At 43.1% G+C, this 24,458-nt stretch overlaps 1 protein-coding gene across 1 annotated transcript in view; it reads left to right on the forward strand.

Annotated features, from left to right (window-relative positions):
- neurl1aa (neuralized E3 ubiquitin protein ligase 1Aa) overlaps positions 1-24,458 on the forward strand; it is an 87,726-nt gene that overhangs the window by 56,602 nt on the left and 6,666 nt on the right. The window contains exon 4 of the mRNA XM_069677080.1: positions 13,496-14,224. Within this exon, the coding sequence (XP_069533181.1) occupies positions 13,496-14,224 (729 nt within the window). The remainder of the gene's footprint in view (positions 1-13,495; positions 14,225-24,458) is intronic.

Genomic DNA, 24,458 nt, shown 5'->3' on the forward strand with positions numbered 1-24,458 from the left:
ATGATTTGCAAGGCAGCAAATACAGCATTATAGGACGAAAAAATTGAGCATTTTCCATGATTCCTTTTCATTCCTGATAATCTTCCAATACCTAAATAGCCTCAGAACAAATTTTGCTTCTGTTGTTAATGAGAACGGTTTTGTTACAATTGCAGACAATTTATTTCTAAGCCCCTTTTTACTTTAATGTAGATCCTTTATCACATTTCTCCAATTCTCCACCCGCCTGCACGTCTATTCTTTGCCGCTGTGACGAGCACATTTTCCCTCCAGGATCAATAACATTTATATTCTCTCCGTTTCAGCGTTTTTCAGCAGCCAATGAGATTATACATGTGCCTCATTTGGAAATACTATAATCCTCGCTACACAAAGATTGAATTGAAATTCTGAGGTGGATTAACTTTCTTGCTCACAGACATTTTGTGCAGCTTGTGTATGTGGAGCTCTCATAGTGTAAATTAGCAGGGGGCCTCTTGTGGTGTCTCTAATGTCTCCTCCATTCTGCAGAGACAGTGCTGCAGACAAATACTCACACTCTATATTCTCCATAGTTCAGCCATTCTACCTGTCTGCACATCCCATCCAGCTGTTACATTGTGTTTCATATCCCATGTCATCCACTGCATTTAATGGCACCCGTGTATTTGCTGCTCTACCTGCCAGTATATATTTGGAGAAGGTTTTTTTCATGAACACTCAGCTTGGTGCTTTGCTTTATAATGACTAATGTTTAGACAAGTGAAAGGCAGTTCTGTAATTGGAGCTTGTTTTTAGTTATTCTACTAACAACCTCCTGCTCTTACAACCAACAGAATATTAACTTCATCCTTTTACCACAGACTGAATTAACACAGAGTGTCATGGTTTGGGTAAAAATAAAATGGTAAAGGAACCAGGTGCAGACTTAGATATAAGATTTAATTAACAAAAGGCAAAAATGCAAAAACAAAATCTAGAATCCAACAAAAGACAAAACGGAAAACCAAATGGTAGAACAAAAAGTCTCATAGTCAAGGTAAAAGAATAATCCAAAGGAAAAACTGGAAACACACAAACGCATACAGGTAACACAACAAAGACAATGAACCAGCACAGAGACAGGGGAGCACAAAGACTAAATAAACTTAGGAGGTGAGGCTGCGATCAATGCCCTTGGCTGGAAAACAGTCGTATTTCACTCCAGCGTTTCTCTCTGGGCCATTCCTTTCAGAGGGAGGGGCGCAATGCACGCTGGGTTTTGTAGGAATGTAGAATGGGTGAAACCACAAGCTGTTTGTAAAACTTTCTCCACAGCTATGGCGCTAATTTCAAACATTATTGCTATTATCGATTACTATTATTATAAGGTTCTTTGTGTGCACATAATGCTAAAATATCCATTCATCCATCCATTATCCATTCTGCTTATCCATTCAGGGTGGCAGGGGGGCTGGAGTCTATCCCAGCTCGATACAATATTGCCTTGCTAAATATTGGGACTGTTTGTTGTGTCCATATAGTACCTCACTCCTTATGAAAACGTACCCTCTCAAAGTGGACTAAACAAGAACATTGTTTAACCTGTGGGAATGCCATTAAACACCCTTTTGCCACTTTTAGACCAGATTTAAATACAGCTCTGACATTTTGAAAGTGTTTCACTGCATATGGCTAACTTGTTTGCCTGTTTACACATCCAGCAGATAAGGAACAACATCAGCAGTAACAGTTATGTGATTATATCAATAAAAAAAGAGGTTGCTGAAAGCATTAAGAGTAACCCAGAACAGTGAATTTGCTGTGTGAGCCATTGTCGATCTAAAAATATTGATTCTAGCCGTTTTGAAAGATTCCTTAACACATGCTCACAGCAACGTCTTTGTGTCTCGGGCTGTATCATCTGTTCAGCATCCGGAGGCTGTTCAGAGGTCAACGCAGGAGAAGAAGAAAGAAGGATGACCCTGGGGAGACATTTAGAGCGCCTTTGATGTAGAAAGATTGAAATAGGAGGCGTAGTGTATCATGCGATAATCCGACCCCGCAGGAATCACTGGGGGGGATACATCATACATGACAGGAACAAGGGGGGCAGGGCTGATTTAGTGGTTTCACACCTTCACAAGCGTGATGGCAGCAATTTAACATTTCCCCCACCTTCCATCCTGCTAATGAGGCAGAGGCAAAATGAATAGAGACATCAACATCAGAGACTCGATAAACAAATGCATGTTGGATAGAATACCTGAACACGTCCATGTTTTAATGTCTCCAGGCAATATGTTTCTGGGTTATCCTTTAATCTGTCGGGTTCATTCTTCTGAGGTTTCAGGAACGCCGGAGAGGAATATCTTTAATATTGGAACAAACTTCCGATTGGACTGAAAACTTAGATTTAAGTGGTCAAAGGTCACTTTGATCTCTCATATTTGTGAAAGGATAAAATGATGAAGTGAAGATTTTTTTTTTTTATGGTCAATGTAACACTTTGTCACTCTGACATTATAAACCTTTTTCTGGCCACAAGTCCCGTCCAACATGGACTACAGAACGCATTTAGACTTAAGACGCTTTCCCACTGGTAAAAAAAACCCACTAACACACAGCTTTTTTTGCTTAATGGGAAAAGTTACAATTGGCATTCAGACCCGGGTCAAATGACGCTACAGTAGACCAGGGTAATTATTGCCTTGGCTCTGATTGGCATTGATGGGAACAATAAACCCCGGTTGACACGCTAATCTCCGCGCGATGCTATGCTCCGATGGTAACTTCTGCGACTCCTTGTCGTCTCAGCTACAAAATTCGGCCCGTCTCCGTCCAAGCAGTGCTCCAACATTGTTCCAAATTTGTCGCAAAAAAAGAAAAATGCAGACATCCGCGGGTACATCCCTCCTGTAAATGCACTGATTTGAGGTGCAACGTCTTCTGTTAAATATCGACCGTCTTATTCTGCTTTAAAAGACTTTAAGAGCAGCTGTCTTTAATGACAAGCCTCCTTCATGCGCGGCTCGCCTGCTGCTGTGAGATCGCGGGTCAAAAAATCTAATCGTGAGTTGTGTAATTTTGGCGACTTTGTAAAACGTACAGCTCACGATGAATGTCAACAGAGCAGACACATACATGGAGAGAGAAGCACACAGTTACTAACAGTTATTCACACCTATGCCTTTCTTTGGTTTGATGGTTAATTTATTCTTTCAGATATTTTTAATTCACTATTAAATCCCCCGTCTTGACCACCGTTTCATTAGGAAACAATGATGGATGTAAACTACCTTGACTTGTTTGTGAAGGCAAACAATCACGAGACGGTAATTCTAGTCATGCTTCTGCCGCAGAGAAAAGGTGCAGCAGAGGTGATGGCTCTATTTAGGCGCCTGAGGCGGCTGGGGATCGACTGCACCTGGTCTTGAACCGGGCAAATATAATATTGCAGAGGCTTGGCAGGATAATCTTTAGGGCAGACTGAAGCTGTCCCCATAGGCTCAAAATCCAACAAACTAGAAAAGGTTGTTTAATATATACCCATGTCCCAGTCCTAAGGTTAGCTGTCACTCTCATAATGTACACACACACACACACACACACTTGACATTGGAAAGGAGGCTGAGCAAACAGAGCAATTCCAGCTGTTGTGAAGGCAGCAGGACTCAGATTGTATGAGTCAGTCACAGCGGAGCTTTAATCAAGAGGGGCCCTCTGTGGGACTTCCCTGAAGGACAAGAGAATGAAGTCTGATTGCAAAGCCTTGAGGCTGCTAACACCTCTCCACCAGGCTGAGTCAGAGAGAAGGAGCCGGGCCAATCTAGCTGTCACCGCAAAGAAGCAGAGCAGTTAATTTAGTTCATACAAAACATAGTGTCGTAAAAGAGATAGACGTTTCATCAGGAAAACTGCATTTAAACTCTGTGGAGGAGGGAAACTTAAGAGCTTCTGACGTGTGTCATGAGAGATTGTCTCCAGGTGATGGATTGAATTACACGGTAGCTCTTAGCCAGAGAATGAGGACTCATTGTGCCATCAGGAAGCAACAGCATTTTCTGTCACTCCAGATGATTGGCAGGGCGGCTGTACAAGAACAATTTTATCAAATCATCTATAAAATATAATGCAGGTTTCTTACAAGCATAATCTGACACTCAAATCTGTGCGCTGAAACCTCAATATCCTCCCCTTTTTTATGTAACAATACAAGTGTTTATTTTGCAGGACAAATCAGCAGTGATTGTAGAAATGTGCTTTTGTGTACAGATGACGGATGTGGGCTAGGTGAAAGGAAAACTAATCGTGGAAACTGAAGTGCTTCACTGAGAGTAAAATAATGTGTGAAGGCTTGATGGATGAAGGCGCGGCAGGAACGACTCTTTTGTTTACGCTTTCACAAGATGTGTCAGAAAGCTGGCTTATCTCTGACGGCTCGTCAGCTCGCGACGCCAGGGCCGTCCTGTTTGTACCTTTCACAACATGTCACTGATGGTAAAGCCAGAGTGGAGGATACCTTCTCGGACAGAAATGACGTCCCTCATGTAGAGTTCCAGCTGGTTTGGTTGAAGTGCAGCTTCTACACCTGCATGTGCTCAGATGTTTCCCTTCACTGATTCTACAGGTGCTGGAAATGGTGACAAAGCACAATTGTTCTTGCTGTCAAATAAAATACCGGATTTATCTGGCAACATTTTGCTGAACACCTTTAAGCCTGATGCCAACAAATGTCTCTTCCAGTTTAGCAATCCTCCGTAAAGAGGGCTTGTTAAATTGGGCATTTCAAATACTACAACCCACTACAAGTCGATGATTCAATCATCTGCCTACAAAAATCAGTCAACTCAAATTTTCAATTTTTGCTATATCAGTCTACACAGAGCAGAAGCAACAGCAAGGCAAACTGTAAACGTAAGAAACCAAGTCTCAAAGTCTTTAAGCCAAAAGTCGAATTATCTGCAGGGGTTTGTCCTCTCCAGAATAAACAGAGCTGGTGAATAAAACAGTCTCACTTCAAACGCAGTGTTTTCTTGACCTTCCTCAAGGCTGTAGGTGCTCAAATTGTTCAAAGGTTAGGATTCCTTCAGTGTTCATCGTTCATGAGGTTGTTACCAGGAGCTTTACCTCCTGTAAAAAATGTAGAATCTGTACACACAGACCGGACTTTGGTATGATAAGTGTTCTGGTTTCCAGTTGTAGTCCATATAGTACTGACCAATCACTTGTCAGCAGTCTTCAGTGTATGCAGGAATAACAGTCCATATGCAGAGCAAAAGCAGGCAGAACATAATCCACGAATAATGCCATCCCAGCTCCCATCAGCGGCCATCTGATAATTATCCCTATAAACGTGTATGTGTGTGCAATCTGCTTCACGCTGTGTCTGAAGGCAGTCAGCGTTTAGTTTTCCCGACTTGCTTGAATGTATCAGAAATTATTGATCCGACCTCTGTTCAACAAAGATTTTAAAGACAGGCCTGACAAAGCTTCATTTTGACTTTTTACTAATGTGCGTCATGATGTTGTTATTTTGGCAAATTTGACACCCATTGATTGCAAGTAAATCACAAGAATAACGGGCTTCATCCCGCTGAAGTAAGCCAGAGTGCAGCCTCTGTGTAACGTACTATTTACAGTGAAACTGAGACACACCACAAACAGATGAACAGGCGCTCCTCCGCAGGATGTAATGTTCAGAAGTGACAGTGACAGTTTATTTCGCAGACATATCTGGAGGGGCAAATTTTCGCTTCACTTTTGATCCAAACACACGGTCGCTTCTCAAGTTGCTAACTGGAGTGTAACCAAGGCAGTGCACGAAAAGGAAGTCATTGAGCGCTAACAGGAAATATCATGAAGCTGGACATCGTTCCCAGGGGCATATATGGCCATCAGACAATAGCCGATGGGTTCTGAGATTGCCAGGGGCCAAATTGACAAAATTATTGAATAATCATTTGCTTGTCAGCGAGGCGTCCAAGGCGTTGATCTGAGCAAATGAAAATCCTTCTTTCTGTTAAATGAAGTTAAGATAACGGTGACATGAAAAATAGAACAAAATGAGAATTAAACACAATTTTGAGTCTGACGCATTGTGTGTGTTTTACAAGAAGCCTTTTGTAGTAAAGCAATTCAAACTGTCTCAGACTGGATTAGTATCCAGCTACTTAAAAAGAACAGATAACATATAAACTTTGCATTAAACCAGTTGGTCTGGTGTTGCCTCTAATGTAAATGTGATGTTAGCATTAGCTTGTTGGTGTAGAGTAAGATAAACATGGTTGGACAAACAAGTGAGATTGAGAGAGAATAAAGAGAAGTGGATTAGCACAGCGTTCAGCAGTGGTCTGATCATGTTTGCTCTTGCTCACAGCTTCTCCGAGACTAATTAGAATAAAAAACTTGTTTTATCACTTCTTTTTGCACTTCTTGTCATTAGTTATTCACTTTTTAAAACCAACCCTAGTGTTCAGGAGAACAGTCTAGTCTTTGCTGTGTAACTGGACTCCAGCTATGTATATTTCAATAATATGGCAGTAATGTTTAAGTGTTAAACATAAAGCAGAATATAAAAAGAACTTGTGAAAGACTTGGTGACCTGTCTGTTACTTTAGCTCACTGACTGTCTCTTGGCTCCATCTGCACTCTGCACTGGCTCCACTCCTAGGACTCACTAACATGAAGTCATCTGGAATGATAGAGCTCTATTAGAGTCATTTGTTGTGTTTTCCAGCTCAGGGAGAGACGGAGGGACCAGGGTCCCCATACTTCTGGGAGAAAGCGATTACTTTCAGTGAAATGATGATTTGATTATTGCGCGCACTTGACTGGCATTGTTGTTTGACTTGGCAGGACTCAGCCTTCCAGTTAATAGCAGCACTTACAAATCCTGATGCTTCACACACATCTTCCAACAAAAACACACAAAGCAGAAAAGGCGTAGTAAATCTGCCTCTTTGTACTTGTCCAGGAAATGCAGCGGGTCTAGAGTTTTTTAAAGACCTCTAGACATCAAGCAAAGACAATTTAGCAATGGTATGTTTCTTGGCTTGGCTTTCTTGCTCTATCTAATTTATGGTGGTTGTTGGTCAGAGAGCTCAAAAGGCCAAGAAGAACAAACGGGGTTTATAGGATTTGGCATTTAGAATCAGTTTTTAATGACTTTACCTTGGCTGGATACTTCACTACACTAGTTTCCTCTTCAAACGGACAGATCAGAAGGCATTTGTAAAAAGAAATACTGATCTTAACTTGATTGTTCCGAGAAATTCAACAGGTAACTTTCAAAGGTTTCTCATCAACATCATAGACTGTATTAAAATAACAAGAAGCGGACGTAGCCACTGTTATCCTCAATTGGAGTTTTGCACTTTGGCCACCGCCATCTTGTTTTGGAGCCAGATGTTACCATATTTAGACGTGAGGTTTAAGCTGGAGAGGAAAAAGGGGTTAGAAAGTCAACCGCTTATTCTAGCACTAGCTCAGTTAGCAAGGTGCATCCATAATTCACAGTACTGTGAGATTAATTGGGATGCTACTTTTAGCCAGCCAAAACAGACGTACATACATGCATTAAGTCACAGAACAGAACTCGTCTGTAGCCATGGACAAACTAACGAAGGAGGCTGGTACACATCCAGCTGTGCCAGTAGCGGTAGCCTATAGATGCACTTGTGTCTCTCTTGCAGAACTTGCCTTTCTTATGATTCTTTTATTTCCTTTCTTAAAATTAATCTGGATACTCTCTGGATGTGCCAAAATGATTCTTTTCGGCTGGCAGTCTGAGAAAGGCCTGAAACGCTCCATGAGCTGAAATGCATCGTGTGTGGGATGAGAACTGTGAGCTTTTACATTACTCACTTGTTAATGCGAAATCTTTTCTGTAAATACAAATGATAGCAAAAAGTGGTGGACGTGCCTGTGTTGATGGTGTCTGACCCTTCTCGATGATAAATGATTATCAGCTTTCCTCCATGCCTCAGCCCAGGAATAAAATAGGGCGGCTTTAATTTAAGAACCGTATGATGGAGGTTATTAACGCTGAGGTCCTGGCATTCTGATTGGCAGAGAAGGGGCGGCACATGCTGAATTCTATCGATGACCTAAGGGACAGGGCTTTTGTGACTTACCGGGCGTTCTGCCCGGCTCTTTGTTATTGCCATGTGTCGCCCTGGGAGCCTGCTGCTCTTTCCAAAAGCCCGGGGTTCAAAGCTGCCCAGCCCGATCAGGGAGTGGGGATTGGACCGACGCCAGGGAATAAAGAACATCCCAAACATCTAGCACAAAGACCCCTCTGACTCCATCTTTCTCTTCTACTATCCCCCTCTCCTTCTCTCTCTCTCTCTCTCTCTCTCTGTTAGCTGTTATATATCTCCGTCACTTGGCTGGTCAGTTTGTGTGTCTTAATCCCGGGGTCGGTCATGAGCTATACGCAGCCTGTTCCTCCCTCACAGACCCTGTGTTGTATCTCTGACTCTGTGCCTTATCTATTCCTATCAAAATCTCCCTGGATATCCATCTCCAACTTCTGCCTTCAGCTGATCCCAGCTGAACAATTCTCATAACAGCTCCTCTCCTTGTCACGTCCTGTCTCTTCTTTTGCTCCTTTCCTCTTCCTCTCAAATCGCTCAGATTTCTCTTTTTATTTACCCTTCCTAGTTCCAGCTCTTTCTTCACCTTTGCCGACATCAGATGAAACCCTCGGGAGACTATGGATAAAGATAAGCCCTGTGAGATAGATTGTGTGCGTGAGACAGAGTAAATCCTCCGCCCGACCCCCCCTTCCCGAGCACTGGCTCAGACTCCTGGCACGTTCCGTCTGCTCAGGCTAGCAAAGCCACTAAGCCAGCCTCTACCTCTATCCACCTCCCCATGCACAGCATTAGCTAACCTGCTTTGCGCCTATTCCCTAATCAAAAACATTTACAGCATGAGCCAAGGCCTGTGCGGGGCCAAAATAGACACACTGCCGTTCTCCATCCAATCACCCGCCACCCTTGTCCATGTATTTGCGATGGATTAGCCCAACAGGTGCGTAATTATTCTAATTTAAAAATGCTCCGAGGGGAAACTGGGAAGAAACAGCGAGACAAATGGGTTTGAATATTTAAAAAGTGAGATGAAAGGGCTGACCCATAACTCCGACACTCCCCTGCATCAGGTAATTAATGGTTTAGCCCAACAGGTGCTACATCTGGTTTGAAATTCAATCAAAAGTGAAGAATCAGGTGATGAATGCCCACCCCCCTTCCCCAGCCCCTCCAGGCTCACAGTGTCAGCAGCTGCATCTTCCATGGCCCCATTACAAAGTCTTCCTACATGAGAGAGAAGGGAACACACATACACACACACACACACACACACACACACACACACACACACACACTGTTTAATGCTTTCAAAGTGGACAATTTTGGCCTCGGCCAATGGGAGAGAGCATCTGTGAGTGTTGGATTTGAAAGGGACCAATAGGACAAAGGGATTGTATCAGCTAAAAAACGCAGGTGCACCATGATTAGCGGGCAGCAGCTGGTGAGGTCACAAACAGACACGAACACACAAAGTGCACAAACACACACATACACACACTTTTCAAATGCACGGTAAATGTTCTCTCGTCCTTTCAATCCTCCCTCCATCCTCCGAGCTAACAACAAGTTTTAGGAGCAAATAAAGTACGGCTGTGCCTCCGTCTCACCGACCTTTGATGAATAAAGAAGCAAAGGAAGAAGAATACTCGGCACACAAGTCAATACGGGTTTGAAATGACTACTCTTTGAAAAGCAAGTGAGGAAAAGGATATGAAAGGGAACGTAAACCCTCAGAGAAGCTTTCTTTTGAAAATGGCTGATAATATTTTTTAGAGGAATCAATTTACAGTGTATATAAGTTTGTGTCCGCATGTTCTGCGTTTGAGTTTGAGTCACAGCGACACAAACACACACAAACACGCACAGCGAGAAGATTTAAAGTCTCTGCCGACTCCTTTCAACATAAATCCACCATTGTAACAGGCAGCCATCCCTTCCCTTCCTGGATTTACCTCTCCTCTCTGTTCTCTCTCGCTCCGATCCGCTGTTATCCCCCCGAGACATGTCATCATCCTCTGTGCAGCCCGGAGGTCTCGCAACATCGTAAGACCCATCGTAATCCAATTTAGGATGGAGTGATGGGCAGCAGAGAAATGGCTGGCTTTGAAAGGCACGCACACGCAATTTCATTTGGTGATGTCATTCAAATCCCCCCACAACTCTGAGCTAGTGGGTCGCCGCCGGCCGGGCATCACAATCGCTTTGTGGTTGAGCAGTTAGCAATGCCGCTCCTTGAAGCTAACAGAGAGGCCTTCCCTAATCATCAGAGAGGCTCGAGCCACTTTAAGGTCTCACTGCTTCATTAAAGACCCCCCTTCAGCAAATGGCTCTCTGTCTGACGAACTAGCAGAACATCAGGAAATGGCAGATTGAGCCGTTCAATTACAACTCAACAGCCATACGTCGACGGGCTCGGTTCATTTCCACAGCCTGTCCTTTAAATCCTGGCGAGGGGCTTTCATAGAGGCTGAGAGTCCATCAGGAGGAAGTAGTAGATGAAATCCAAGCTGGCGTGCTAGTCATCTTCAGCTAGCCTCGGGGACTCACAGTTCACTCCTGCACACTTCTGAACAGAGAGGTGTTTAATGGTTGATTAGCAGCCTCTGCGAGCTGCCCCTGTGCACCAAAGGCACTGTCCTCTCCATTTTATGCCCCTCTGAAAAATCAATTAGCACAATTACAAGGCCTTAGTTCCATTAAACATTAATCACAGAGCGTCGGGCTCAGGGTTAGCAGCTAACATTAATTGATGGCTGACACGGCTGTGAGGGAGAGGTGATTACATCTCAGCTTTATAGCGTTCAAGGGCTCATCAGACACATCAGAGAGCATTTCAGAGAGGATGCAGAAAATCAGACACGTCACTGACTAAGGATCAAAGCTGCTGTCGTCTCCAGTTCAGTCTGGCACATTTGCAGCCTGATACCTGACGTCAGCCACTGTCTTTATAGAAGCCATACAGTGTGCTCTGAGGTAACTAAGGTAGCTTAGAAGTTTCTGTGTATTAATCAATCAAATCAAATTATGTCTACAATGTTACAAGCTGCAGAAGTGAGAGCGGAAGTCTTATCTAAATGGTTTTCTCTCCAATGTTTGACTTCAGAACACGTCAAAGACAAAAGGTTTTTCTAGGATAACTGTTCTTAGTTGCTATTTTGTTTGTTGTTGTAACACTTATTTTGGCTACAAAAGGTCAAAGTGCACCACAGCTCGAAATAATTCTTCTGCTTCTAGGTTAATTTTGATTTCTACATGTCTAAACATCAGGTAACTACATACTGTGTTGAGCTTTTGCACACTATTAGAGTCGCATTTAATTGGATAAAACAAGGTGATTAGGAGTCATGGTTTACCTCTCTTAACATTTGTACATAAACAAGCTTACACCTTCATGAATTCATGGAACTTTAATCAGGTTCTTAAACATCTTAACTTGTAGCTTTAGTTGCCATTAGTAACACTTGCTTCTGAGTTTTAACCTCAGTGATTGGTTGTTCCTTACCAGATGTATGTGAGTTGTAGAGACCTATTTTCCTGGTTATTTTTTGTCACAAGATCGTAGCTTTGACCTTCAAATCAAGGAATCACATATTTCTTTATAATGGAACCGTTTCTCATCTTTTATTTTGATTCAATGTTACGTCACTCTGAGCATTGGAAGTGCCCCACATGCCAGGAATCTGCTGTATACTGAGAATGAATCAGACTGTTATTTCGTAAGCCCTGGACATCTGAAACAACCCCTGCTTTCCAACGTCTGTACTTTCTGCTGACCTACAATGTAGGGTAGCTTTGTGTATTTTATTTGAGAACATCATGAGGAACTAAGTAATTAAATGGTACGTATGTCAATATACACTCTAGTCTCAACACTGGTACAGAAAAACAAAATAGATATATATATACCCATCCGTTATTAATCCTCTAAAAATGCAGGATGTTGGTAAGATCCCATACGCAAATGTGCATATATAGAATTCAGCATGAGGAATGAGTTAAGGCAACAGCGCAGCTGGGCAGTGTGTGTGTGTGTGTGTGTGTTCGGCGCTCCACTGGAGCCTACTCTGTGGCTTCTGTATGGCTCTAAAACAGTGGATAAATAGCTTAGCGCTTCAGAACCCCCTCGAAATGACTCCTATTACTATCAAATGGGTTGGATTACATTTTGAAAATCTAAAAGAGCCGTTATGTAGGCCTGTTTCACTTTTGGACTTTGACCAAATTGGTTTGATAACATTTCGAGAGTCTAAATCCTGCCATCCCTGTCAACCCAACAGAAGTGCATATAACCACCTCCCACATCAAACGTCTGTACATTAATGTTTCCTGATAGTGTAACCTGATTTCACTGCTCCAGTTTACAGTTAGCGGTGGGCTGCCTGTCCAGCAGCCCTGCTAATTAAGGCTGAGAGGTTTATCTGGAGTCAGGCTCTCAGGTCCCGGTCAGATAGAGGGTCTGACCAGGACTGAGAGACTCTCCAGAGAAAGAGTTAGCGGCTGGTTTCTGTCTTTCATCCTCCATCTTCCCCAGGCCCCCCTCATTTGTCTGTTGACTGAGGAGGGTCTCCCAGTATCTCCATAACCTCCTGTGTGGGGGGGGGAGCAGAGGTTATTTTCTCTTTCTTCTCCATCTCTTGTTTCCTCCGTCTGTCCGCCTGTCTGTCGTGCAAATACACATGTGCATCTCACACGAACCCAGACAGCCCACCCCTCCTGCACACTCAGACTAACAGGGGTCTCTCTCAGGACGCCGGGCTAATTTTACCCCACAGAGGGTGGAGAGGGGAGGGCGAGGGCACATTTAGAGGTGTTATTTTAAAATGAGGCTGTAAGCAACCTGAGGGCATCTTATCAGAGATGTAGTCATTCCTGTATGTGCATGCGACCCTTACTCTTGCTATTAGATACATGTAATGGCAGATATTAATGGCTCTCTCTGTGGAGTGATACTGTACTATGGATTGCAAAGAATGCAACCAACTCACGCCCCCACACACACACACATACACCCACACATGTATTCAGTTTTGTTTCCAGAAAGTAATTTATTCTTTGCTAACTGACTAAGTACAACAGTTACTTGTTTAAAACTGGATGATTCAGCTCTGTGTAGATATAAGAACGAGCCAGTTCTTTCTTTCATTTCTTTATCTTAACACACTTCCTGACAGTCTCATTTGCGTCAGAGATGAGTAATTAGAACTAACCGACATTGGTGCAACGGAAGTTAAATTGCTCTCTCTTTTTTATCATTATCTTGTTGTCAGAGTAGCTGCAGATTCAGCCCTTCTTAGAACTGTATGCTCACAGTTGGGATTCAGCTGACTGCAAACTTCATTGCCATACTCCTCGAGCAAATTGCTAATCAAAGCAAAACACAGCAAGACCACTATTAACCGCTGTTCTCTCTCTTCTTCCTCGTCTCTCCCCTCTCTTTCCAGACAGTGAGATTGTTCCTCCAGACTGCCTGCGCCCGCGCTCCTTCACCACAGTGCGCTCCTCCTCTCTGCGGCGTGAAGCCGACGACTCCCGCCTGTCCGTTAGCCTGTGTGACCTCAACCTGCAGCAGGAGGATGGACGGCCGCCCAACAATCACGCCCACCGCCACACCCTCCACCTGGCCTCAGCGTCCTCCTCCTCCACCTGCCCCATTCCACAGAACTCCCTCAACTCCCAGCAGTCCTCTCTGCTGCCGTCCTCCCTGGAGAGTGACCTCCACTTCCACCAGCTGCGCGGCGCCCACATCAAGACGCTGGACGAGCAGACAGTGGCACGATCTGAGCACGCAAGAGAGGAACGCACTCTCGTCTTCACCAACAGACCCCTGCGCACCGGGGAGACTGTCTTCATTAAAGTCACCAAGTCCAGCCCAGCACGCTCCGGCTCGTTGTCTTACGGGGTGACGTCCTGTGACCCAGCAGTGCTGCGTCCCAGTGACCTGCCCTACAACCCAGAGGCTCTGGTGGACAGGAAGGAGTTCTGGGCGGTGTGCCGGGTGCCCACGCCTCTGCAAAGCAGCGACATCCTGGGCTTCTTGGTCAACCAGGAAGGGGAGGTCATCCTCAGTCACAACGGCACCAACGTGGGCATGCAGGTGTGTGTGGACAACTCCCGCCCACTCTGGATGTTCTTCGGTCTGCATGGGGCCGTGACTCAGCTGAGGATTCTGGGTAAGTAAGCACCGCATAAAGTGACGTAAGATGCAAAGAGGTAATATGAAGGACTGAAGAGGCACTCAGGGAGTTTAGTATTGCACCTCCATACAGTTTGGAACTTGAGAGGGACAGAAAAGAACAGACAAAATCATTAGAGGAGAGGCTGAGATAGAAAGAAGTACAAGACAGCGAACATACATGTATATTATAGGACACTCAGAAACAGTGTCACCATTATATATTTTGTCACAGAGAGCTCTTACATGTTTACTGTTCCACTCAGTATCATTGGTGTTTATTAAGACCTGGATACCTGACTCAAAGAGAATAGAAGAGAAAGTTTCTATTTGTGGGTTTTCTTCCCAGAATGCATCCCACTGAACAAGAGCAGTTGTGTTTCTCCTGCTGACCCCAACCATGGAAGGTACATCGTGATGACATTACAAATTTGGATGAAAAGTTCAGAACTGAAAGAGCTATAATTGGCCATTACGAGGTGTCCTATCCACAGTTTATCAAGCGTCTCTTTCACAATGGGGCTTTGAGAGGAAAAATCATTTTGGGCAGCAGAAGGATTTGTTCTTAGTAATTCATCCATGCTCTGGTCACATGTAAAAAAAACTAAAATTAAACTAAGATATAAATATCAACATTATTTGTTAATGCCATGTGCTTGCATTAAAAAATTACTACATGTACCGAAATATTGTTAAAGGCTTTATATGCAACGTTTATGTCCAGTAGATGTCACACTTGAGCACCAGCATGAAACCTAAACAAATGCTCTGTGGCCACACCTCTGCCATACACAGTGTTGCCAGACTTAAAACACAGTAATATCGTACTGCAGCTTTAAAATTATCGAATTTTACCAAAAACGTACATATGAAAAAAAAACAATAAAGGGTCAAAATACCACACTGAATTGCAAAACTATGCCCCGCTGACCATATTCATGTGACTACACGGAGGTCCCGTCCGTACAAGACGGCAACTGTATGCTTCACACAACAGAGTCAATTGCAGCCCATTACACAATCCTTCCTTCAGTTATTACCCTTCAAAATAAAAGTATCATAGCTACACTGGTTGGTGAAGAAAAGCGTCAGAGTGTCCCACTGAGTGTCCTGAATCTCTTATAGCTGTGCCACACGCTTGGCACTGTTTTAGAAATGGCCATACATAACCCTGCAGAAATCCTTGCAGGGCAAAAAAACCCGCAAAATTATCGTACCTTTTTTGGCATTATTGATCGTACATCGTACAGAGGACAAAATTATTGCACAAATATGATAGTTATCGTACATCTGGCAACACTGGCCATGCAGCAGCCACCTCCCCCAACCTACCACCTGCTACTTTTGCCATCCGGCCTATTCTGCTGTATCGTTTCGGAGACATTTCTAAGTGTTATTTTCTACTATGTAGCAGCAATTGAACATTATTATAACAGAGCAAACAATCTAAATTGGTTATAGGCCTGTACAGGCTCATCTACGCAGAATGCATGTTACGGCTCGAGCTGCATTGTACTGCTGCGGGCTAACGTTAGCACACTTTAGGTTACTAAGCATGTTATTGACCGTGATATGAATACGCTACAGACCACTAAGCAAGCAAGCATAACATTCAAACAAACAATGAGTTAGCTATCGTCCCTAAACCCGCATGAAACAGGAACGCAGCGCCGTACCGTCCATGTAAACAAAGAGCTGAGCACAACACACACAGAGGGAGTTTGACTTCACTCTCTTTTTAGGAGAAGTGTCCCTTTACACTCTGCAGGAAAACTGCATGTGTGTCAGGTGGAACAGTCCCAGCACATCATGACAACAAAAATCTGACACAAAGTAAAGTAGAAGACTTACAGTTTAAAGCTTATCCTAATGAATGTGATGGACACAGCAGGCATACGACCTTTGAAATTGTGATCTAATTCACAAAACATTTAACTCGTGTATCATCAAGTGTTCACGTTATTTGTCTACCTCCTGTATGTGTCCACAGTGGAGTAATGAGCACCCTTAGTTCTCTGACAGCATGCTTTATCTTGTGGATAATCCCACTTGAAAGAGTAATTTATGGTGGAAATAACCTCCTTTTAGCCCAGCGATGCGTCCCAGGTCAGGAACTCACAGATCAGGATATTGATCTTCATTTGGCTGGGCACACCGCTGGTGAGACCTCCGAGCTCCGTGCTTAATTCACTTACTCCCCGGGGTTGAAATCTATTTGTGCTAAGTGTTGATTGCTCTGACAGTATGCCAATGATGTAAACCACATCCCCCACTGTTTGGAAATTACAGTGACCAGCACTAAAGGGTCAAGAGTTAGAGAGAGTACTTTATTACTGTGTTTGTCACAATATTTACAGCAGATGTCTCCGAGCAGGAAGCTTGTACACATTCCTACGATTAGAAAGAAGAGCACACGCTCTGTCACGACCCGGGACGATGAAAAACAGGAAGTGAGGGAGCAGAGGTGGGGGGGCGTGACCTGCACGCAACAGGAACAACAAGATGTCTCAGCGGGGGGGACACTTTGCCTGCCAGTGGTTTGCCGGGACACCTGGGGTTTGTTTACAGCTCTAAATGCTGATAATGACCGGAGGGGCAGAAAGGTGTGTGGCAGTTCAGTACCGGCACTTCATTTCGCCCTGCTGAGCATATTGCTGTCCTAAGAGGTGCAGGCAGCTGTGAGCAGTGTTAGGGAAGCTAAATGTTCCTTTGCAAACGATAAAAACTGCACACTAGAAGAAGCTGAAAGACAGCACAGCAACATTTTGCAATAGTAAGATATTACAAAAATCAAAACAAAATGTTCAATCATTAAGTAAAAGTAAAATTTAGTAAATAAACATAAGGAAATACAAATAATATAAGAAAAAAATATTGACAAAAACAATTATAAAAACTGGTTAGAACATCCATCCATCATCTATACTGCTTATCCTGGTCAGGGTCGCGGGGGGCTGGAGTCTATCCCAGCTGTCATTGGGTGGGAGGCGGGGTTCACCTTGGACTGATCGCCAGTCAATCACAGAGCTGACACACAGAGACAGACAACCTTTCACGCTCACATTCACACCTACAGGCAAAGAGTCACCACTGAACCTAATAAGCATGTCTTTAGACTGTGAGAAGCAGCTGGAGTACCCGGAGGGAACCCACGCAGTTACTCAGATACCTGCCTTCCAGAAAGCCCAGGTGGTGCTACTGCACCAAGCGGGGTCACTTAGTTAGCCAGATAACTTCTAAATAAATGCATCGACTTCTCTGAAGAATTGTTTGGAAATAGCAAAAATAAATACCAAGATTTACTGACTAATGTACCAGGTTTATAGAGTATATTCAGATTCAAAACATTAAAAATTATCAATAAAAACGAACAGTTAAAAATCCAGTATCCCGGAATACACCTGAGGCTGAGGCCTGACCTCGGCAGAACAATCTGTGCTGTGTAGACTAAACTCAGATGTGCGATTTTGTATCTGACAACAACTAAAGAGAACATAATGAACTTGTACTTTTATTTTGTGGCCAAAGTTGTTTTGAGTGTGTGTTTTTTACTACATAAAAAGTCATTTAATTGCTTAAATCACTTTGCAAATATGAATGTAAGTAAACTACCAGCAAGCTACTGCAAAATACAGTTGAAATGCTACTTTAATTATATGTAGTTCAGAGCTCCTCACTGTCTGAGAGGTGGGCGGCGCTCCAAGATATGTAAAGTGGAAGACAGCTCTGCAACAGGCTGTCATAATGCGTGCCACTCTCACTGGCATTTGTTGCCACATCTGCCAAAGAAATTCCCTAAAAATGCTATTCAGATGACAAATATACACATGCTGTTGAAATGATCATTTTTTTAATAAGCTATGATTGCATATATTCACCCAGTGAAAGCAGAGCAGTTGACAGTAAGAAGGCATCCTCTTTGTCAGCTGTATAATGCAAATTGGCGTGTGCAGCAGTGGAGGCTGTCTTCTATTAATGCAGCTCTAAAGAGGCATAACAGCCAAAACAGCAGCGGCCTTTCAAAGGTGTCACAAGTGTTTGTCTGTGGAGGAAGAGGCGTCTATAAATACATCCTGCTTTCCTTCACTGACAGCAGGGGAAAGGAAGCAGAGGTTAAAAGAGGTTAGAGGGGAACAACCTCAGCTTTAACTACACATGACAGATAAACCTCTATCTCGTCAAAAGTCTTTATTTTAAACTTGTGTGTTACTCAGGGGAATTCACTGCGTTCACTTATGTTATCCTCTGTTAGCCTGACCCACTTAAGATCAACTGACAGCAAAGTTACCATGACAGCAACGTCAATAGAAACCACAGTGAACTGAAACACAATAGAAAGACATTATCAGCGATCATGGGCTGTATGTGTTTCAATTACCTCTTCAATTTCTAAAAACGGTCTGCCAAGAGAGCAGGAAGTTTCACTATCCACGCTATATTAAAACTAGTGAGGATATTTAAGTTAAAAGATTCTACAAATGTCTTAAAAATAGTGAAGTCCATTCAAAATAAGTTAATTTGTTTGACTCAAAGCGAAGATTTAACAAGGTTATTTCAATATATTGAACATTTTGCTCAACTTTATTTATCAAATGCTGCTGCAATCACTTTGACATCAGGCTAAATACCCAGGGAGGAAACTAGTCTGTTGTACCTTCAGTCAGTTATCCTGCCTAAATGTACATGAAATAGAAATGAGATTGGCTTGCTAAAAGAAAATAATAATCCCAAGCAAACTACTCTATATACATGTCAAATACCAACTTTGAGATGTAACAGAAATGTACAACAGTTCAAATGACTCACAAACTGTGTCTCAAGTCAGGGGCTGCATCCTTTGAAGGACGCGGTCTACATAGGATGAGTCATCCGTAGCCTATGTAGACGCTGAGGCTGAACTGAAATAAGGAGGATTTCCTGTTTGTGTCACCAGCTGTTCCCGGCCTTAACCTTGCGTCACCAAATGCCACTCCTGTCGCCTAGCAATGGGTGGCTAGTGGGCTAACTAGATATCATAATTAACTTCACGTAATGTGTAATATTTCATGTGTCATATTTTAAATGTGTAATCCTACCTGCTTGATTGAGGCAAAACAAATTTAACATCTAAAATGTATTTATTCTTATTATTAATTCATTTAATATTATTTATTTATTTTCCTCGACCGCTGACGAGTCCACCATCTCGTTTGAATTGGCGCGTAATGAATCTCGGGATCTGTGGGCCACAAAGGATGCAACCGATGGATCCTTTGTGGCCCAGGAAAAGGAGGACACATTTCTCAGCTGCATCTGAAGGAGCCTTAGAAATGGGACAGCCCTGGATGCACTGCTATGACGCCATCGGCCTTTAAATATGGGCACAGCTATGGTGTTTTCTCTGTAGGAATACATGATGAATACATGATACTGTAGTAATCTACAGATTCTGCATAGAAATGCAGAATCTGTAGGCAGAGATGTAGATTTCCGGGAAGGCAAGTGTTCTGTTTGAACTACGCTTGTAGTCCGAGTAATATTTACCAATCACGTATCAGCAGGCTGCGGCCTATGCAGGAAAAACAGTCCATGAGGAGAACAAAAGCAGGCGGAAAGTAATGTTAATGACATCCCGGCTCCCATCAACGTGATCTGACAACGATTTAGCTTCTTATTAATCTCTATAAACAGACATGTGCATGCTAACAGCTAACAATCTGTTCTAGATCTAAAATTTAACTTGAATGAATTCTCTTGACGCTGTGTCACAAAAGCCATTCAGCATTCAGATTTCCTGACTTCCTCGAATGCATCAGAACGATTCAACAAACGAGCATTTTAAAAGTTGTCTTCTCCCCATGAGGACAGATCTGACAAAGCTTGAATTTTTACTTCTTACAAATCAGCATCATGATGTTGAAATTTCGGCGAAGGTAAGACCTGTTAATAACAAGTAAATCACAAGAAAACGTTTTCTCTTTCTGCAACAATGCAGCACGTGGAAAAGGAAGTCTTGACGGGAAGTCAGGAAGTCGCCCGGCACGTTCACCGGTGTCCCCAGAGGTTATAACGTCTCAGACTATAGCCGATGGAATCCAAGATTGATACTGTGTTTAATATTGTCAATGAACTAAAGGCATAAAACCAGTAATAGTATCACATTAAAAGTTCTAAAATCTTATAAAGATCATTTCAGAAAACAAGGTTCAAACAAGTGAAATGTTCTGAAAACTCTGACGAGAGGAAATATGTTGTCAGACAAATGTGTGTTTGTCTCCTCTCTGACTTAAAAAAACAAACCTTGCGCTCTTTTTCAGTGCAGAAAAGAAAAATGTTTAACTGTACAGTAAACACACTGCTAGATCCTTGTTTTATCTCACAGAGAGATCACATACTTCACTGTTAAATTACATTTCAGCTTGGCGACTGTGCATAACAGACCACCTGCTTTTTCTATTTGCATTTCTAACAATCATTTACTGAAAGCAGAGAGCCCTGACAGCACAACAAAACAGGAACAGCAGTACAATGAAACCGGTCGGACGCACATCTCCTTATCCGAGCAGATCTTGGAAATCCCACTGAGGTGTGAATCATCTTTATATATACCAGCTGCTGCGAATCAGGAAGCAGCTCTTATCTTGCCCTTGCAACCTGTGATCTATCGCTTTGTGTTGACTGGAGAGCAGTTTAGCTTTCTGTAAGGCTTGAATTGGAGCCGTGCCTTCTACCTGGAGTGAGGGATGTTAAACCTGAAAGCTGGGCTCTCCCAGAGGACTCCTCAGGATGGAAGATAAAGCAGTCATCACAGAGGCCTCCTGCTTCAAACAAAGCACGAAGTAATGGAGCTCTCTAATAGGAACAGACACACTCAAACAGATACATGAGGTCAGCTCAGGTCAGCCAGGAGAGCTCAGACAGGTTAATGATGGTGGATGAAATCGATACTGCATTACTTCTATCGGTGCTAAAGGCAGGAGATGTAATGCAAAGTTTTTCATTTTAGATTAAGAAAGTGTGTTTTTCTGGACAAAGGGGTTCATTTCCTTCTTCATAACCCAACTGCAGAACATTTTGAAAGTGTTTACAGTCATGTTTACTAGCTGGTAGTCTTAAACTTCACTGCCTTTGTTGGCTCATTTCTTTGCTTCATTGTGCCTCATTTCATATCACGTCGACCGCATGCTCTGCTGCGTGCATGTGTGGGACCCACATTGGCACTGCCAGTGGTCACAGTCTCAGCAGGGTAACTTTAATTTAAACTTCTGAACAAGACTAAAAGTCAAAAGATGTGAGGCGTTAATGCCCACAGCATGTGAGGAAACAAACGTGTTGGATGGATGACTCATAGAGAAACAAGTAAGAAGAAAGGCCGTCTTTTTACCAAACTGATCAAACTTGTCAGGGGCAGATCTTCATTGTTAGAACCTCAATTTAATTAATCCAAGGTGGCTCAACTGTGCTTTTAGCTGATATGTGCTGATATTGGGCACACCCTCTCGTGTGTTACTGTTTCACTCTTAAACTGTTGGTCTGACAGACTGACTGATTGACTGCCATCCCCACGGCTACACCAGCAGCATGGTGCACCCTGTGTGAGGGTGGTTTAGTCTGACATGTATTAAAACTGACAAAATCTGTGTTTTCTAAACGCTCCATGCCAAGACATGTCACGTACAGTCGCACCCACTGGGACACACCAACTCTTGGATGGCATGTCACCAAAGTCCTTTCTCTATTGTCCCAATATCTCCCATTAGTGTGATTATACCAAAAACCTGAGCAGCTGACAGTTGAACTCAAAGAGGGAGATATTGAAGAGACCTTGTGCGTTGCGGCGTGGAAATAGGACACCCATCCAGTGACCCACTTCGCCTGTATTATGGATTCCATTAAAATGTCAGCGCGCTCATGCTCGAGTGAAACCTCTCACCACCCACATCCTCGTACTCTGCAGCTGCCACGCTCCTCTCTCCTCCTCTTCTCAACTTCTGCTGCTTAGCCAATGTCTTGGCCTCTCCTGTTCTCTTTTCAATTTGTTTTTGTTTTCCTCATCATTTCCGTGCTCACTGTGTCTCTGTCTCCTCCATTCTCACACATGTAACTCTGCTAAAGTGTCTGTCCAACAAACATACACTGTGAAAAAGGACTTTTGGGGGTAGTAAATAAAGTCCATGCAAATTGTGTAAATTTTACTAAAAGTATACAAGTCAGCAAGTGAATTATTGAAATGAGTAAAGTTTACCTGCATTACCCAACTTAAACAGTAACACTTGCAACCCAAAATAACATAATCTACCCAAAGATATCGGGCCTGTGCTGCAAAGTGCGCATGCATCAACGATTGTTCTTGGCTGCAGGCCAGAGTTGGATTCATCGGTGCGAGTATTGCAGTGTTCAGTGTTTATATATTTTTTAGTTAGATATTCAGATTTGTAGTCGCTGTGTTTGTATATGACAAGAAAATACATTCTCAAAAGGCTGCACGGTGGTGCAGTGGTTGGTGCTGTCGCCTCACAGCTAGTTCAATTCCCAGTTTGGACAAAGTTGGTCTTTCTGTGTGGAACATGCATGTTCCCTCCGGGTACTCTGGCTTCCTCCCACAGTCAAAAGACACGCGCGTTAGGTTTATTGGTGACTGTCAGGTGAAAGGTTGTCTGTGCCAAGAGTTATTATCACTCCTTAGGAATTAGTTGTGTTATCTAATGAGAAATGTTAAGTAAAATCTACCCAATTCATTTTCGTGTATCATAGCTGTTAGGTACTCTTCATTTAAAACATAAGGTAAGATTTACTCAGTCAAATAAAGTGCAAATTGTTACCTCAGTTTTATTGAGTAGATTCTATTGGTAGCTTTTTATATTGTAAGTGCGTGCATACACACAAGCTAGTATGCTCCACCAAATTGTCTATATCTCAACTTATCTGTCCACGTCAGCTGTATGTTTGCTCCTGACTGTGAGGGTGTGGGGGCACAGGAAGTCAGAGGATCTTGGAAAAAACTAAATATAATAACATTAGCGAAAAAAAATGTAATATGTGAAAGCTATTTCATGAATTTATGGGGTTGTAAAGAATCCATATATGTTATTATTAATTTAGTAATCCCACTTAATCCTTACCTTCGGAAAAGTATCAGGGCCAAGTGATTAAAAACTATAAGAGGAAGTTGAACTTTCTGTACGAGTGCGAGGAATAAGACAGCTGAATCAGTGAGTTTAAACTTCGATTTTATTTAATTCCACACCTGTGAATGTTTCACACCCGGGCTGTTTTTGCTGGTTCTGTTTGCTAAAGCAGTAGATTATGAGGGGTTAGCATTTTCTGCTCCTGCAGACCGAGCAGTGGATAACATTCAGGATGAGAGGCGAAGAAAAACATGGTACTCCTAATTATCTTTTTATTTCAGAGGCTCTTTCAAAACCTTCAACACTGATCCTTTTTCTTTCACTGACCCTCGATCTTTTTAGTCATACTGCCTGCATGCAGATGTGATACGCACTCTCACTCTCCTCGCTACACCTGATGAAGAGATAAACAAAGTCAGGGATGTACGATGGTGTTGTCCTTCCAGAACAGCTCCTTTGTCTCTCAAGATAAGATCCCACAGAAAAAAGAGACTACTAAGATTTTTATGCAGCAGCTTTGACCTCACTTCCTTATGAACTGTTTCCCTCTCCTCCAATCTAAACACGCGCACACAAAAACAAACCTAAGTGCACATTTATTCTGATGATGCCTCAGAACAGGAGATACTCTGCAATTAGATTAACAGCCACGCAGTCTGAAATGGCTCGTGCTGGAGGATTGCATTTCACTGAGGAAACGTTAATGTAAACTATTTCTCGTTCCCCTCCTCTCCTGTCTTTATTTCTGTTGCTTTCTCAGTCTATAAACAGGCCTGGAGATGTTACATTTAACCCTTCACTCCCCTCGTATCGTAAAAAGTCTGTCTCCTTATACGCACAAACACGCTAAGCTCCCGACCCTCGGTCTCCTCCTCAGCACCCCACGCCCCACCCAACTTCCTCATCACATACTCTGCATACCTCCCGTGCTTTAAGGGAGGAGGCTCTCTCCATAGATGTATGTGCTAAAGATGGATGGATGGATGGATGACTAGATGGAGAGATAGCAGCAGAGATGCGGCCCAAGAGAAGCAGCCTGACGTCACAGCTGTTCACAAAGGTCGCTTTAATCTAGAGGAGACCAGGCGGGATCAGGGCCGGGCACCACAGATCCTGCCTCAGCTG

This window comes from Semicossyphus pulcher, unplaced genomic scaffold (assembly GCF_022749685.1).
Source record: "Semicossyphus pulcher isolate SPU_LCO1_2020_fin unplaced genomic scaffold, fSemPul1.0.p SCAF_27, whole genome shotgun sequence".
In the NCBI taxonomy this organism is placed as follows: domain Eukaryota; kingdom Metazoa; phylum Chordata; class Actinopteri; order Labriformes; family Labridae; genus Semicossyphus; species Semicossyphus pulcher.